Genomic DNA, 16,819 nt, shown 5'->3' on the forward strand with positions numbered 1-16,819 from the left:
CCTCCATTTAGAGGACCAAGGAAATTTCGGACTCGGCAGCCCATTTTCCAAGAGACCTCGGATTCTGGCTCCCGGAGCCTGAGAGCCCGAAGTTTACACCCCTGACTTGCAGAGAGATCCAGGGACCCAGGAGTGGCTCCGCGCCTCCCCCAGGGACCATGCTAGGGGTCAGATAGGAGCTGGGCTGCCTCGGTTCGGGGCCGGAGACTGCCCGGGAGGTGAGGGGGAAAGCAAGAGGCCCCGATGGGCTGGGGGAGGGGGCGGCGCCTCCGCAGCTAAACAATGAGGGGGCGTGCCGGCGGGGCGCGAGCGGAGGCGCCGGCGGGAGTTGGGGGCTGGTGGGGTGTGGGAAGGCGGAGGGTTCAGACAGCACATCGCGGAGTGACTGGCCGGAGGGGCGGGGGGAGATCCAGGCCTCAGGGCCTGCGCCCCAGCTCGCCGCTCTCGGTGGGGGAGGGAGCCGTCTGCTGGACCCTGGCATCCGGTCCCTCGGCCTTCTCCGCCCTCCCCTGGGATCCCGCGGCCTCCCGCCCACGGCTTTTCCCAGCCCTGCCCCTCGCCCTCGGCTGCAGCCAGAGCCCAGCCGTTCCCAGGATCCCTGAGCCTCCGGCCCCAGACAGACCAGACTCCTAGCTTCAGCGACTCTTTTGCTATCTTCACTCTTCTTTGTCTTTGCCTTCCCATCTTTTTCTCTATGTTATCTCTCCTTGTCCCCCTCTTTCTATCCTTTTGCCTCTGTCTGCCCCATGAGTTACTACTCCCAGGGGCCCCTCCTTGGATTTAGACCACACTCCTAATTCTCAGCCCCCAAACTGCGAGTGTGGGCAATTGGAGGCCTATGACATCTTGGTATCAAAGAAGGGGGTCTTTCTGCAGAAGCCGCTGAGCCACGCAGCCATGCCAGAGGGAGCCCGTGGACTGAGCCTGTCCAAACCCAGCCCTCGCCTTAGCCCCCGCCACAGAGGTGAAGTGTGTGACTGTGCAACTGTGTGTGAGACTCAGACAGGTGAGCATGCAAGGGAGGGGCAGAGCCTGCTGGGCATTCATTCCTTTATTCCAGACACGGTGCAGCCCTCTGGCTGGCCCAATGTTGGGCAATGCTGGCAACACAGGGTGACCAAAATAGCCCCAGTCCTGCCCGCACAGAGCTCCAAGTCTGGTGGGGAAGATGGACCTGTCCCTAGACAGTGACAGTCCGGAGTGGGTATCTCAGGACAGAGTGGTCACAGCCAGCATGGGGGGCCCAAAGGGCTGTGGGAACCTAGTCTGGGAAGTCAGAGGAGGCAACATCTAAACAGAATAGGAAGATTGGGAGGAACGAGCTGGGAAAGGCAAGGCAGAGTATTTATTCCATGCGGAGGGAGCAGTGTGTACAAGGCCCAAAGGTAAGGGGAAGCTGCGTGCGGTGAATCTGGAGTGTGAGAAGTGGCGTGGCTGTGGCGAGAGAGCAGACTGGAATGGTCTCATGGCCATCTTGCATAGGGTCCTTTGGACCTGAGGAGTTTGGACTTTATCCTGAGGGCAGGACGGGGTTGTACTCATGAGAGTGACTGGGTCAGACAGCAAATTGATAGACATCCCAGGCTGATACATGGAGGTGGATTAGAGAAGTGGAGGCCAGAAGCCCAGAGAGGACAGGAATGGATGAAGGCAGCACAGCAGAAAGAGGAGAAGGGAGCCTTGGGAAAGACACTGACTAAATGTGTGTGAGTATGAAGGCTGAGAGCACTCACTCAGTTGGGGAGACACCCTAACCTCCTGTTCCACACCCCCAGCAGCCTCCGCAACCCCCGCCATGGCCTCCCTTCGAGGTTCTGGGAGCTCCACATCCTTGAGCACAGTGGGCTCTGAGGGGGACCTGGCCCCAGGGCCCACCCCTGCCTGCTTAGCCTCCAGACCAGAGCCCCTTCCAGGGCCCCCCATCCGCCTGCATCTGTCTCCTGTGGGGACCCCTGGTTTGGTGAAACCCTCAAGGCTGGAGCGTGTGGCCCGTGAGATCGTGGAGACGGAGCGGGCCTATGTCCGGGACCTCCGCAGCATCGTGGAGGTGAGGCAGGAGGGCGCCTGAGGCCAGTGGGTCCCAGCCCAGCCCTTTGCCCCAGTAACCCCAGTCCTCCCCACAGGACTACCTGGGCCCCCTGCTGGATGGCGGGGTCCTGGGGCTGAGCACGGAGCAGGTGGGCACGCTGTTTGCAAACATCGAGGACATCTACGAGTTCAGCAGGTCAGGGGCTGATGGGCCAGGAGAGTGGGGCTAGATGTCGAAACATTGGGCAGGGATCTTGATGGGGCGGGAGGACCCAGAGTGTGGAGGAGGGGATGGAGCCTGAGGATCCGGATGAGGTCCAAGTCCAAATAAGGGGACAGGTCCAGGCATCTGGATGGATTTTAGCAATGTGTCAGACTTGGGAGAACAATATATCTAAGGCCCAGATGGAGCCTGGAGATCATGACAGTGTGAGCATTTGTGTCCTGGGAACCCCTCAGTCCCGGACAAACCAGAATGGTTGGTCCCCAGTGAAGAGAGATCATGCAGTTAAATTGAGAGAGAGAGAGAGAGAGAGAAATACCTATTTGTTGTTCCACTTATTTATGCATTCATTGGTTGCTTCTTGTATGTGCCCCGACCGGGAATCAAACCAAATGCTCTAACCAACTGAAATATTCGGCCAGGTCTGAGATCATAACATTATTGCAGGGGGTCTGAGAGTCATGACAAGATCTCAGAATCACAATGGAATCTTAAGATTATCACAGCTCTGAATGTTATGACACTGTTGTTCCTGGGTCATGACATGAGACACCCAGGCTCCAGCCAGCTGTGACAAGATTTCAGGCTGAGGAATGTGATTCAGTCCAAGGAAGTCTGAGCAGGTTGTGATGTTCCATGTAGGAATCAGAGGGCTCTTCCTCTGGACATGACAGCCCCTAGAGCAGTGGTTCTCAACCTTCTGGCCCTTTAAATACACTTCCTCATGTTGTGACCCAACCATAAAATTATTTTCGTTGCTACTTCATAACTGTAATGTTGCTACTGTTATGAATCGTAATGTAAATATCTGATATGCAGGATGGTCTTAGGTACCCCTGTGAAAGGGTCGTTCAACCGCCAAAGGGGTCGAAACCCACAGGTTGAGAACCACTGCCCTAGAGAGATCCTGGCAGCACCAAGCCTCTTGGAGTTCTCCCTTGGGAGGGTCTGGGGGCAGGGCGGTCTCTCACCCTTCCCTCTCCCCACAGCCAGCTCCTGGAGGACCTGGAGGGCAGCAGCAGTGCAGTGGGCATTGCAGAGTGCTTCGTGCAGAGGGTGAGTCGGGGTGCCAGGGCTCAATCTGGACTGGTGCCTGGGTAAGTGAGGAGCAAGCCTGTGCTAGGGGGGTCATGGGCAGTCTGAGGTGCTAATTCCCCTGTCACCCGCAGAGTGAAGATTTTGACATCTACACGTTGTACTGCATGAACTACCCAAGGTGAGGGGTCCCAGGTTGTGCCCAGGAGCTGTTGTGCCAGCCAACCTCCCTCCACTCAACCCATCTACCCCTGCCAAACTGTGACAGTAACTGAACTCTCCCTAGCCTGCCCTTGACCCCTGCCTGCCCCCAACCCTCCCACCCCTGCCCACCAGAGATGCCCTCCCTTGACCTGTTCTGTGCCCCCAGCTCCCTAGCCCTGCTCCGGGAGCTGTCGCTGTCTCCACCAGCAGCCCTGTGGCTGCAGGAGCGCCAGGCCCAGCTCCACCACTCACTGCCCCTGCAGAGCTTCCTCCTGAAACCTGTTCAGCGCATCCTCAAGTACCACCTGTTGCTGCAGGTTTGCTGTGGCCCTTGAGGGTCTGCTTGGGGGGGTCAGGTCCTGCCCATGGACCACCCAGTGGTGCATCTAGAGCAGGGGTCCTCAAACTTTTTAAACAGGGGGCCAGTTCACTGTCCCTCAGACCGTTGGAGGGCCGGACTATAGTTTAAAAAAAAAAACTATGAACAAATTCCTATGCACACTGCACATATCTTATTTTGAAGTAAAAAAACAAAACGGAAACAAATACAATATTTGTATTTGCATGTGGCCTGCGTGCCGTAGTTTGAGGACCCCTGATCTAGAGGGACAAACTGGGGAAGGTCTGGGGAGGCATTTGGTCCCTACAGACTGTGCCAGTGCTTGGGGTAGGGTCTTGTTGGCAGTGGGGACTGGCATCAGCTGACTGGACTTTCTGTCTCTTCCTGTTTATCTCTCTTTGCCTCTGGATCTCCATCTCTGCCCCTACCTTTATATGTCTCTCTGTCTCTATTATTATCATTCTTTCTCTTTCTCTGTTACTGTTCCCCTCCCCGGGTGTCCGGTGACTGCCTGGCAGGAGCTGGGCAAGCACTGGGTTGAGGGCCCGGGCACCGGGGGCCGCGAGATGGTAGAGGAGGCTATCGTGTCCATGACAGCAGTTGCCTGGTACATTAACGACATGAAGCGCAAGCAGGAGCACGCTGCGCGCCTCCAGGTGACTCCAGGGTGGGCTGGATGGGCGGAGTGGCCATGAGGGCCTTCGTGGGGATGGTCAGTGCTTCACAAGCGGCCTCAGAAGGTGGGCTCAGACAGCCCGGCCCCTTGTTAGCCCCCCGTGCTGGGATGTGTGTGCCTCCCGTGATGTTTCTGTGTCCCGTGTACCTGGTGGGGTCCTGGCAGGAAGTGCAGCGGCAGCTGGGCGGCTGGACCGGCCCGGAGCTCAGTGCTTTCGGGGAGCTGGTGCTGGAAGGCTCATTCCGAGGTGGCGGAGGGGGTGGCCCCCGACTTCGAGGGGGTGAGCGGCTGCTCTTTCTATTCTCACGGATGCTGCTCGTGGCCAAACGCCGGGGGCCAGAATACATCTACAAGGGTCACATCTTTGTGAGTTACCTGCAAACTATATTCTATGTACCGATACCTGTATCTCTAAAGGGGTGGCCAGGGGCAGGGTCTGGAAGGAGGGACAACCAGGGCCCCGTTTTCTTGAGTCTGAGGATGTAATAAGGATGGTGAGGCCGGCGGAACGCAGAGGGGGAGGACCTGGATGTGCTCACCAGACAAGTGTCCACGGGGGAAGCACGTCTTGATTCAGATGAGGGTAGGGAGGGCTGGTGAGGGAGAGCAGAGCCCAGCCTGGAAGAGAGGATCAACGGGAAGGGGGACCCCATACAACCATACAGGGCACATATTTCTAGGGGGTAGGAACCCAAATGCAAGGGCCACATTGTTGAGTCCAAGGGCTCTGAGCCTGCCACCCTCTCTGCTCGCCTATTCAGTGCTGCAACCTGAGTGTGAGCGAGAGTCCTCGTGACCCTCTAGGGTTCAAGGTGGCCGATTTGACCATTCCCAAGCACAGGCACCTGCTTCAGGTGAGGAGAATGGGGCTGGGTGGGCAGGGTTCCCTCCAGCTCATAGACCTCGCACCTGACTTCCCACTCCACCCCCACCTACCTCCAGGCCAAGAACCAAGAAGAGAAGAGACTGTGGATTCACTGTCTCCAGCGTCTCTTCTTTGAGAACCACCCTGCCTCTATCCCAGCCAAGGTACAGCTCCTGCCACAGATGGGGGCTGTCAGAGTGCCAGAGACTCTGGCCCCCCAGTAGTTCTGGAGGACACTGAGTGCAGGGGACTCTCTTAAAACGTGGCGGTTAAATTGCAGATAGGCTGCCTGGGTTTGAATTTCAGCTCCACTGTGTCCCGGCTTGGTGACTTTGATCAACCTCTCTGACCTCAGTTTCCTCACCAGGAAGAATAATAGCACCAACCTCATAGGGTTGTGGTGAGGAATAATTGTCATCAGTCATGTAATGTGCCTGTCATGTAGCAGTACTCACTAATGGGACTATGACTCGGGTGCTCAAGAGACCGGCTCCTCAACCCTCATCCTTGTGTCTTTCAGGCAAAACAAGTTCTTCTTGAAAACAGCCTGCACTGTGAGTTGGGGCCTTGGGTTGGTAGGTATGGAAGTAGAGGGATTACTTCCAAGAAAGAGTAGATTCTTAGCCCCAAATCTCTCCCCACAGGTGCTCCTAAAAGTAAGCCTAGCCCAGAGCCTGTGATCCCCCTACTTGGGTCTCCCCGACCTCGAGATGCTAGAAGTTTCACCCCTGGACGAAGGAACACAGGTAAAGAAGAGTTCCGCCCCTTACTCCCCCAGGACTCGGGAATGTACGTACCCCCAGCCCTTCCTCTCCTAGAAGCCTGGGCTTGGGCTCATAACGAGGTTCTAATCTGCCTCTCCCACAGCTCCGTCTCCAGGCCCCTCCACTGCCCGCCATGGCCGTAGACAGTCTGGTGAGTTGATTCCACTGAAAGGTTAACTAGGGATCGGGGTGGGAGCTGGGCCCCTGACATCAGTGTGTCCTCTCCCCAGAGCCAGTGAAGGACCCTTATGTCATGTTTCCACAGAATGGTAAGTGCCTGCCCAGCCCAGCCAGGTCCAGCCCTGTCTGTCTGTCTGTCTCTTCCCATGGGGTGCCCAGTGTTCACGGGGGAGGGGTGATAGTGCAACTCATCAATTATAAGGAGTAAACTTATTCCTACATCTCACTTTTTTTCTCATTTCTTCTTTCCCAGCTAAGCCTAGACTCAAGGTAAGAAATCTCTTGGGATGGAGTCTGGGGACCGAGAACAAGAATCTGATGGAGGAGGGAGCTTGAGTTATCAACTCCTGGGTTTGAATAAAAAGGGGACTGGGAAGAAGGGTGCTGACAGCTCTGGGTGCTTGCCCTCCATTCTTTCCTTCCTCATAGCATGCTGGCAGTGAGGGGGAGCTCTACCCCCCTTTAGAGCCTCAGCCATCGGGTCCAGCTTCTGGACCTGCTGAGGACTTGGAAGACACTGGACCCCCCACGCTGGACCCCTCTGGGACCTCAATCACTGAAGAAATCCTGGAACTGCTGAACCAAAGAGGCCTCCGAGATGCAGGGGTGAGCTGGGCATCCCATCACCGTGTCCTTGGGGCTCTCGCTTGGGCAGGCACAGACCGGGCACCGGAGCAGCCAAAGCACCTTGATACTGTTGGTCTCTTCCCCAGTGCCCACTACAGCCACCTCCCCACGACATTCCCAAGTTCCCTGGAGACTCCCAAGTGCCCCGTGATGGTGAAAGTCTCACATTCCCAGCCCTGCCCAGCCGGGACTCTTCAGAAGAGGAGGACGAAGAGCTGGAGATGGACGAACGGGGCCCTTCCCCACTCCATGTCCTCGAGGGACTCGAAGGCTCCGGTGCAGCTGAAGTTCCTGACATTCCTGGCCTTACCAAAAATCCTGCCGTGTCCACCCTCCCTGAAATGTCTAGCCTTTCTGAAATTCCTCCAATTCCCTGCCTTCCCAGTCTCTCTGACATTTCCAGTGTTTTTGAAATGCCCTGCCTTCCAGTCATACCTGGTGTCCCCGACATTCCTGGTCTTTCCAGCCCTCCCACCCTTCCCTGTGACTCTTGGCTGCATGGCCCTCTGCAGGAGCCAGATGAGGCTCTAGCCACCAGGAGAGAACTGTTCTCTGGAGACCGTGCCGGGAAACTGGGGGAGCCCTCCTCAGACGGCAGGGCAGGGCAGGCAAGGGAGGAGGAGGATGGGGTATCATTTCCAGATTTCCAGCCCCAGGATGGTACCCAAGATCAGGATGAGCTGGGATTCCGCTCTTGCTCAGAAATCCGGAGTGCCTGGCAGGCTCTGGAGCAGGGGCATTTGGCCCGGCCAGGTTTCCCAGAACCGCTGCTGATTCTGGAAGATTCAGATCTGCGAGGAGGGAGTGGGAGTGGAAAGGCTGGAGCCCCCAGTACAGAGCGGGCCGCATCCCGAGTGCGAGAGTTGGCCCGGCTCTACAGTGAGCGGATCCAGCAGATGCAGCGGGCTGAGACTCGGGCATCGGCCAATGCTCCCCGCCGCAGGCCACGGGCTCTGGCCCAACTCCAGCTGTCCCCCTGCCTGCCCCATGAGCAGGCCGAGCCAGGTGAGGTCCGGGTATGTGGTTGGCAGAGGTAGCCCATGCTGGAATGCCAATACCTGACTCAGTCCTCCTTTCTTTGGATACAGGGCCCCTGCCTGCATTTGGACACGTGTTGGTATGTGAACTGGCCTTCCCGCTGACTTTGGCCCAGGAATCTGTCCCTCTGGGCCCTGCTGCCCAGGTTCAAGCTGCTGCACCCCTGTCTAAGCAGGGAGGCAGCCTGGGTGGCCAGGGTCTAGATGTTTCCAGTTTGCCTGAGCAAGACCATAGGGGCATCCGGATTCCAGATGCTACCACTTTGCCTGAGCAAGGCCTCTGGAACGTCCAGATTCCAGCCACCACACCTTTTCCCAAGCAGGAAGGCCCGGATGTCCAGGTCCCAGCTATTACATCTCCACCTGATCAAGAAGGCCACCCGGAAATGCAAATTTCAACGACCACTCCTTTGCCTGCGCATAGAGGCCACAGGGATATACAGCTTCCGGCTACCACCTTTTTCCCTCAGCAAGAATGTCAGATGGACATCCCAGTTCCAACCACCCCAGCTTTGCTGAAGCAGGGAAGTTGTTCTCGTGTCACAGGTTTAGCCACCTCTCCGATGCCCAAGCAAGAAGACCACCGAGACTGCCAGAGTCCAGCCAGCACCCCATTAACTAAGCAGGGAGGTTTCAGGGATGTTCGGTCCCCAGCCACTGCCTGCAGCCAAGCCGTTGACCCTTTGCTTCTGCATGGAAGCAGCCTGGACCTTCAGATCCCAGCCAACACCCCGCTGCCCTTGGAACCTGACCTCCCAGACATTCAGGTTCTGGATACCTCACCTTTGCCTGTATGTGGAAGCCACCTAGACCATCAGATCCCAGCCAATGCTCCATTGTCTTTGCCCCAGGATCTCCCAGACATTCAGGCTCCAGCTGCCATAGCCGTGCCCCAGCCACAAGGCCTCATGGACACACGGATCCAAGCACTCGCACCTTTGCCCAAGCAGGGAGACCTGCCAGACATCCAGGCTGCCACTGCTGTACCTTTGCTCCAGGAGCAAAGCCTCACAGACCTTCAGGTCCCCAAACCTACACCTTTGTTGGAGCAGAAGAGCCTGACAGACATCCATTTTACAGCTGCCACTCCTCTGCCTGAGCAAGGAAGCTCATGGGACATTCAGGGCCTGTCACCCACCCCAGTTCAGACCACTATGGCTTTGTCAAAACCAGAAGGCCACCCTGTCTCTCCCGTTGCCAGGTCAGAGTCTTCAGACTTGACTCCACCCCACAGTCCCTCACCCCCAACCCGTCAGCTCCTGGGTCCCAACGCAGCTGCTCTCTCAAGATACCTGGCAGCCTCATACATCAGCCAGAGCCTAGCTCGGAGGCAGGGGCCTGGGGGAGAGGCCCCCCAAGCTTTCCGGGGTTCCTGGTCCTCTTCTGCCCCCACATCACGGGCACCTTCACCGCCGCCCCAGCCCCAGCCCCCACCACCTCCAGCCAGGAGGCTCAGCTATGCCACCACAGTCAACATCCATGTCGGGGGTGGCGGGCGGCTACGGCCAGCCAAGGCCCAGGTCAGGTTGAACCACCCTGCTCTATTAGCTTCCACCCAGGAATCTGCGGGCTTTCGCAGAGCCCAGGGGGCTCCTGATGCCCCTTTCCACATGTGAGCCAGGATATCAGGCTTCTTAAAAAGCAAGGACTTCAACCAAATGCCACAGACTCTCAGAACTTCACCCAGAAGTCCAGACACTGAAGACAAGTCTAAAATTGCTGCGGCTTTCCAACTTCTAGGTCTGCTTTGGCAAGTGGTCCTTATTACTTACCTTGATTAACTCAGCAGGGATGGGGATGGGGGTTTCATTAATATTTTGTTAATTAATATTGTGACAGTATGTCTCATTTCCAGTTCTGGAGATAGTGGGGGATAACAGAAGACGATGAGTGGGAAGGTCTGTCACAGTACAATTCAGTGGTTCTGAAAATTTGGGAAATCTCAAACTCTTTCAAGAATTACTGGAACCTGGACCCATCTCAATTTGGTGTGTGATTTCACAGGGTTTATGAACTGCTTTATGCCCATCCAGAAAAGCTAAGAAGCTTTGTTCCAAGTACAAATTCATTCCCTTAGCAGTTTATCCAGTCCGTGTGTCCCATCATCACCCACTTACCTCATCCGCTCGGCCACCTTTACATCTCTCCATGCAACTGTCTGTCCATCTATTTCACCCATCTTTCAATCCATCATCCCACCCATATGCCTTGACTTATTCAACCATCTCTATTCATCCATCATCCTACCCACCCATCTAGCGTTCATTCTTCCATTAATCCATTGATCCGTCTGTCATCGCACCTGTTCCTCTTTTCCACCCAACCCTCTCCATTCATCCATGTAACTCTCCATATTTCCATCTCTATCTGTTCAGCCATACATCTTATTCACATAACCATCTCCTCAACCATCTTGACCACTATCGATCCTTCATTGGATTCTGCTGTGTCTTGGTACTACAGAACTTCAAAGACAGTTCCATGCTAACACCAAATTGGATCAGGTTTGAGATTCTGAGAAAATTTGTCCCCCATCTGTCCAATCCTGGCAAACACTCCCACCTTCATGACTATTCTGGCTCTTGTGCTCACCCACACATCATCAGACCCCTTTTCCCCCTTCTCTAGTTTGAGACCTCTACAGTGCCTTCGTGTGCCCCCTCTCCCCCCAAAAATTCAGGTTATAGAGACAAAGGCATTTTCCAAAAAATTTTTTTTTAATTACTGATTTTAGAGAGGAAGGGGAATAGAGAGTGAAACATCAATTTGTTGTTCCACTTATTTATGCATTAATTGGTTGATTCTTGTATGTGCCCTGCTGGGGATCGAACCTGCAACCATGGCCTATGGAGACAACGTTCTAACCAACTGAGCTACCTGTCCAGGGCCAAAGGATCCTTTATGCCCTCCTAGCTGCAGCATGCCCTGTGAGAAGCATAACCTAATCAATTTCTTTGGTAACATTAGCTTTTTTAATTAAACATTTACCCTCTTGTGCTTTTGCACAGCTTATTTTACCTTTCTTGGAATTTTCTGAGGCACCAGAGTCAATGTAATCTCTCTCTGAGCGTGGGTTTTCTCATGTATAATGGGGACAACAGTACCCCATCTTGTAGGGGTCTTGTAGGGTCACTGTAAAGATTCAGTGAAGGAGTCCTGGCCAGTGTGATCCACTGGTAAGAGTATCAGCCTGCCCACTGAAGGATCACAGGTTCGATTCCTGGTCAAGGGCACATAACTGGATTGCAGGTTCGATCCCTGGATCCCTGGCCCCAGTTGGGGTGCATAAGGGAGACAACCAATTAATTGATGTTTCTCTTCTCCCCTCCTCCTTTCCCTCCCTTCCACTCTTTGTAAAAATGGAAAAAATAACCTCAGGTGAGGATTAACAACAACAAAAAAGATTCAGTGAAGTTATCTTCAATTCCCAAGTGTGTTTGAGCCTCTGACTCACAGCACATTGTTCAAATCACAGATGTCCCAGGATCTAGTCCCAGACTATAGAATCACAACCTCCAGGACGGGAGCCTAGGAATCTGAAGTTTCAGCAATCAACTAACAACAGCAAAAAAGGCTGAGATTTATCGAATCCTAATGGCATACCATGGGCATTAGTCACTTCATATGAACTCAATCACTGGGAGTCCTCACAACAGCCCTAAAAGGCAAGTGAGGACTTTAATCCCCACTTTAGAGATGAGGATAATAAGAAAGATTGGATAAGGAACTTGCCCAGTCACACAGGAAAGGGGCAGAGCTGGGACTCCATTTCCTGCAGCCCAACAGAGCCCATACTCGAGTACCTATCCTGTGCCAGATACTGTTTTTGCCACTGGGGGCACAATAAGGAGCACTTTCCCCACCCCCAACTTGAGACACAGCCCAGTACTCCAAGGGTCCTAGGTGATAAGGAAGCCAGGACAAGGCCTGGCTTAATAAATGTGAGCTGCTGGCTTCTATTCAGTTGAGCAGTAACCATGCCCTACACCAGGGCCTGGGCCTGCTCCGCTGCAGCCTCCCCAAGGTCAGGACAGAGGCTGGCCCTCCTCTCAGCCCCAGTTGCACATTCCCAGCCACCCCCAGCTGCACATTCCCAGCTGAAGGAAAGTTCACAGCCTGACTTGGGCTCCCAGCAGCGCCGGAATTCCCGGTATTTGAGGAGGCGTCAGGGAGGGAGAAAAGGCTGTCTACTCTAAGGCCTGGCGCAGGGAAAGAGGCAAGTGCCTTCAGCTCCTCCAGATGCATCCCAGCTGTGCCTCTGGGAGGCAGCCAGGAGCCTCAACGAGGTGGAGTGAGGGGGGTATCTCTGGATCCTGTGGGAAAACTATGGGCACCAGGCTTGCCTTAGTCCCTCCTGCTCCCTGCCCCTAAATTCCATTCCTCCTGCCTGCCCAATTATATTTGCTTCATAGGCCAGCTCTGAAGCCTCAGGAATATAGTTTGCCTGTTGTAAGCCGCTTTTCGATCTTCTGCAAAATCAGGCTCAAACCGGGAAGAGCAGAGGTTTGGCTGGTGTCGCTCAGTGGTTGAGCATCAACCTATGAATCAGGAGGTCACGATTCAATTCCCAGTCCGGGCACATGTCTATGATCCCCAGAGTGGGGTGTGCAGGAGGCAGCTGATCAATGATTCTCTCATCATTGATGTTACTATCTCTCCCCCTTCCTCTCTGAAATGAATACAAATATATTCTTTTTTTTAAAAGGGAAAGGTGGAGGCTAGCTGGATTGCTCAGTGGATAGAGCGTTGCCCTGTGGACTGAAGGGCCCCCAGATCGATTCCGCTCAAGGCATGCATGCTCAGGGCATACATCTCGTTGCGGGCTCAATCCCTGGCCCATCGGGAAGCATGCAAGAGGCAATCCCCTCCTCTCCCACTCTCTAAAAATCAGTGGGAAAATATCCTCTGGTGAGGATTGACAAAAAACAAAGGAGGGGGATACTGCTATCTTCCTTGGGAGCGTTAGGTTAGTGCCAGTCAACTGAAGTTAACCCAAGTGAACTCCATTTCCCATGCAAAAAGCTTGCTGAGCTGCCTTTTGCCACTGGGCTCATTTTCTCATCTGTAATACCGTGCAATGCATTCCTCAAATACCACTGTTAGAATTGCCTACAGTCTTCAGTACAGTAATGTGCTGTATAGGTTTGCAGCCTAGGAGCTGTAGGGGAACAGAATTTGCCACTTCACAATATGCCCATTTGGCATGAGGATTATTTTAGGCTGGTTAAAAAAATAGCAGACATGGGAGAAGCTCTGAAAACCAAGTAGAGGTTACCCTCTGTAGGACATTTACTTTTGTAAATTGGAAATCTCCATTGGTAAGGACCAGGAAGAGGGGATGACCTTACCTGGAAACTCAATGGAGACAAGGACTTAACACCCTTACCCTTGTTCACTGTGCTTTTCCTGGTGATCTTTAACTGATCCCCCCTCCCACACCACCACCAAACCCGTGTCTTCGATCTTCAGCTGAAGAAGGTATCCAAGGTTGGCTTCAACTGTATTACAAGGACTAGCTCATAAGCAACAGAATTTTATAGGATCAACTTAGTGGGGTTGATTGAGCACCAATTAGGTGCCATGCTAAGCATCTTCACAACCATTTTGATGAATTACTGTTTTCCTGGGCCTCTTCCTTATATACAGGAATACATTTTTTTTTCCTCCTGTCATTCTTTTATTATGGCGATATGTCAGCCAAGAACCCAGAAGGTAGAGGAAAAACTATTTTTCCTTCCCTACACAACAGGCTGTATAGTGGGCTGTACCACCTAGGCTTGTGTCAAGTACAGTTTGCACCATGAAAACACCTACCAACGCATTTCTCAGAGCATATCTCCACTGCTAGGTGGTGCATGACTGTATTTGTATTTATTCCCTATGTATCAGTGCTATCCCATGGATACAGTGGTCGGCAAACTCAGTCAACAAAGCTAAATATCAACAGTACTTCTTCAAAATAGATTCGCCCAGGCCGAAAACCGACTTCTGTGCGTGGGCCAGTTTCAATCGCACTGTACGCGTGCCCTCACATGGTATTTTGTGGAAGAGCCACACTCAAGGGCCAAAGAGCCACATGTGGCTCACGAGCCGCAGTTTGCCGACCATGGCCATAGAACTTTCAAGGAAAATGTTCTCGCCTGTGCAGCTCAGCTTGGTAGCCAAACGACTGTGTTGGGTAGGGCAGATACAAAATAGGGCAACTGGACAGTAAATCTCAAGTTCCTTCTGCTATAAAAATTTGTGTAACTTTCCCCTCAATTAACAGTCTAGTGTGGTAAGATGCCACCAGTACTCAGCAAGGGGAGTATCTCCCCCACCCCCAGCAGATGGCTGGGACATCTAGGTTGGCCGAGAAGACTGGCATGAAGAGATGCCCTTACCAGAGCAAGTGAGGTGACTATAGAAAGGCAGGGATGGCCCTAGCCGGTTTAGCTCAGTGGATAGAGCCTCGGCCTGTGGACTTAAGGGTCCTAGGTTCAATTCTGGTCAAGGGCATGTACATCCCCAGTGTGGGGTGTGCAGGAGGCAGCTGATCGATGTTTCTCTTTTGGTATTTCTAGCTCTCTATCCCTCTCCCTTCCTCTCTGTAAAAAGTCAATAAAAATATATTAAAAAAAAAATAAAAAGGCAGGGATGGGGGAATGAACTGAACTCCCAATGTGGAATTCTGCATTGGATATGAAGACTAAGGGACTTGAACATCCCAGGATTTTGCTATCTGTGGGTGGTCCTGGAACCTATACCAGCTGTACATATACACGCACCATCCCACAGAATTTTCTTTTTGACAGTGGAAATGTCCTATCACGTTGTAGCCCAATGGTAGGAACTGAAAGCCCACTTGTTGGCTTTTGCTGAAGGGCAGGCACATTGAAGACCTCAAAGCCACGTTTTGAGCCCCATTAGGACAGTTACTAGAGAGCATACTTGGGACTTACTTTTCCCCCAGGAGGCAGTACTATCTTGTGGTTGAAGCCCCTGTGGGGTTTAGGGCCCTTGCCCCCTAATCTTATCTAAGCTACAGATTGATATTAAAATCCCTGCCCTATCTGGTCTGGCTCAATGGATAGTGGGTTGGCCTGCGGACTGAAGGGTCCAGGGTTTGATTCTGGTCAAGGGCACATGCCTAGGTTGTGGGCTCGATCCCCAGCTGGGGGTGTGCAGGAGGCAGCCAATCAATGACTGACTCTCTCTTCATTGATGTTTATCTCTCTCCCTCTCTAAAATCAATAAAAATATATTAGAATTCCTTTCCCAGCCCAGTCATGCCTAGTTGCTGAGTTCAGACTCCACCCAGGCCATCTTTTTTTGTATTCAAGATTACTGATAGTATACATTTCCCCTGCTCTTTCCTGAGGTGCTAACCAGCAGCAAAAGAATTGAAATAAAGACAAACTCATTGATACCCTACACAACCAATGGCCCCGAACCTCCCCATCTCAGCTGTGCCCGCACACTCCACTCCTCTGGGGTGCAGGGAAAGGGGCCAGGTCTGCTCCCACCCACCTTCCCACCCATCCACACTAACCCCAGAGTGGTGGCTTTTGGAAGGGCTTAAAATCCAGACTGGCAGTGGGTTTGAGGTGTTTCCTGTATTTCTTTTAGCCAAAGACTCCACAAAAGATAGCACAATCCTTGAAACCTTAAATTCCATGACCATTGTTTATTATAAAGGTGAACCCAGATGAGCTTATCGGTAAGATTTCTGGTAGCGAGCACGGGCACCAGGACCACCAAACTTTTTGGATTCACAGCGACGGGGATCAGCTACCAGCAGGGTCCGGTCATACTGGATAAGGATGTCTTTGATCTCCTTCTTGGAAGCTTCATCCACATCTGGGGATAAGAAATGGGATAAAGATTTAGATGACCACGGAAGCATTCGCCTACTGTCTGGAGCTAAACGCCAGAGCTGGCACTTGACTTGCACCCACCCCCACGCCGATGGGAAGGACCCACTCACTCACATTTCTGGTAATAGGCCACCAGGGCTTTGGAAATGGACTGGCGGATTGCTGTGAGAAAACCACACAAAATAAGGTACATTAGTTTTAAGATCCAGGAGTAGGACCTTGCTCTCAGAGCCACCTCCCACCCATGTTGCCCAGGTCCTGGGACTTACCATAAATCTGGGCCACATGACCACCACCCTTCACACGGACTCGGATGTCCACGCCAGCAAATCGCTCCTTCCCAAGAAGCAGAACAGGTTCCAGCAGCTGGAAGGGGGGGGGGGGGGGGGGAGAGAGATAGGATTTTAGACCACAATCTGGGCAACTGAGCCACTTCATTGAGCATCCTTCTCTCTCTTCACGTAGCTTCTGCCACCAATGGCCCCAAAGTACTAGTGGCCGTGGGAGGGTTGAGCTATCACCACACAGCCAGGAACAGGGAGGAATGGAAGACTGATGAAATTGTTCAAAGCAAACCTAAGCAGGCAACCTCCCTGCATCTCAGATTCCCCATCTCAGACTGGTTCTTAGACTTCTGACTTTTAGCTCAATAGTAAGGAAACCTTTGCTGCTACCAAAGCTGCCTCAAACAACAAAAAGCACTCTAGGGCTATATCAGGTGCCTTTTCTGGGTTCCCCACCGGAGTTCTCCATCCTCCCTTTGAGCCCCACAGATTTCCAAAGGAATTACAACCACACTGTAATGTGTGCCACACCCTCATTTTGCCAGGCATAAGCATCTTGCATGTGCTTGGACACATTTATTTTACCTATTTTAGGTCTCAGATCACAGGTCTCCCTTCAAACCGCCCCCATCCTGCCCTGACCCACTCAGATGCCAGAATCCTTTGCCTGGGTCCCCCCATCCCAACTCCAATACTCTGG

General features: G+C 53.2%; 2 protein-coding genes across 9 annotated transcripts in view; one reads left to right on the plus strand and one right to left on the minus strand.

Moving 5' to 3' along the window:
* Positions 1 to 6: 6 nt before the first annotated feature.
* Positions 7 to 9,957, plus strand: PLEKHG2 (pleckstrin homology and RhoGEF domain containing G2). 8 transcript variants are annotated; one of them, XM_006096706.3, is made up of 19 exons: positions 7 to 218; positions 877 to 1,006; positions 1,776 to 2,047; positions 2,124 to 2,224; positions 3,241 to 3,307; positions 3,421 to 3,467; positions 3,657 to 3,807; positions 4,349 to 4,486; positions 4,672 to 4,872; positions 5,268 to 5,360; positions 5,449 to 5,535; positions 5,892 to 5,925; positions 6,016 to 6,117; positions 6,239 to 6,286; positions 6,366 to 6,404; positions 6,569 to 6,585; positions 6,745 to 6,921; positions 7,029 to 7,947; positions 8,031 to 9,957. In XM_006096706.3, the coding sequence occupies exons 2-19, from the start codon at positions 898 to 900 to the stop codon at positions 9,593 to 9,595; spliced, it is 4,167 nt and encodes a 1,388-aa protein (XP_006096768.1). In that variant the 5' UTR covers positions 7 to 218; positions 877 to 897; the 3' UTR covers positions 9,596 to 9,957. The 8 variants fall into 8 exon arrangements, with proteins under 8 accessions (XP_006096768.1, XP_023616318.1, XP_014318110.1 ...); XM_023760550.1 differs by having other exon boundaries at positions 877 to 964; positions 1,779 to 2,047; XM_014462624.2 differs by lacking the exon at positions 7 to 218 and having other exon boundaries at positions 488 to 1,006.
* A 5,660-nt stretch (positions 9,958 to 15,617) lies between these two features.
* Positions 15,618 to 16,819, minus strand: part of RPS16 (ribosomal protein S16) — a 2,702-nt gene continuing 1,500 nt past the window's right edge. Inside the window, exons 3-5 of the mRNA XM_006096712.3 lie at positions 16,105 to 16,201; positions 15,950 to 15,997; positions 15,618 to 15,818 (exon numbers count right to left, since the gene is read on the minus strand). Coding sequence (XP_006096774.1) covers positions 15,673 to 15,818; positions 15,950 to 15,997; positions 16,105 to 16,201 — 291 coding nt within the window. The 3' untranslated portion in view covers positions 15,618 to 15,672. The remainder of the gene's footprint in view (positions 15,819 to 15,949; positions 15,998 to 16,104; positions 16,202 to 16,819) is intronic.

Source organism: Myotis lucifugus, unplaced genomic scaffold (genome assembly GCF_000147115.1).
Source record: "Myotis lucifugus unplaced genomic scaffold, Myoluc2.0 scaffold_185, whole genome shotgun sequence".
In the NCBI taxonomy this organism is placed as follows: Eukaryota; Metazoa; Chordata; class Mammalia; order Chiroptera; family Vespertilionidae; genus Myotis; species Myotis lucifugus.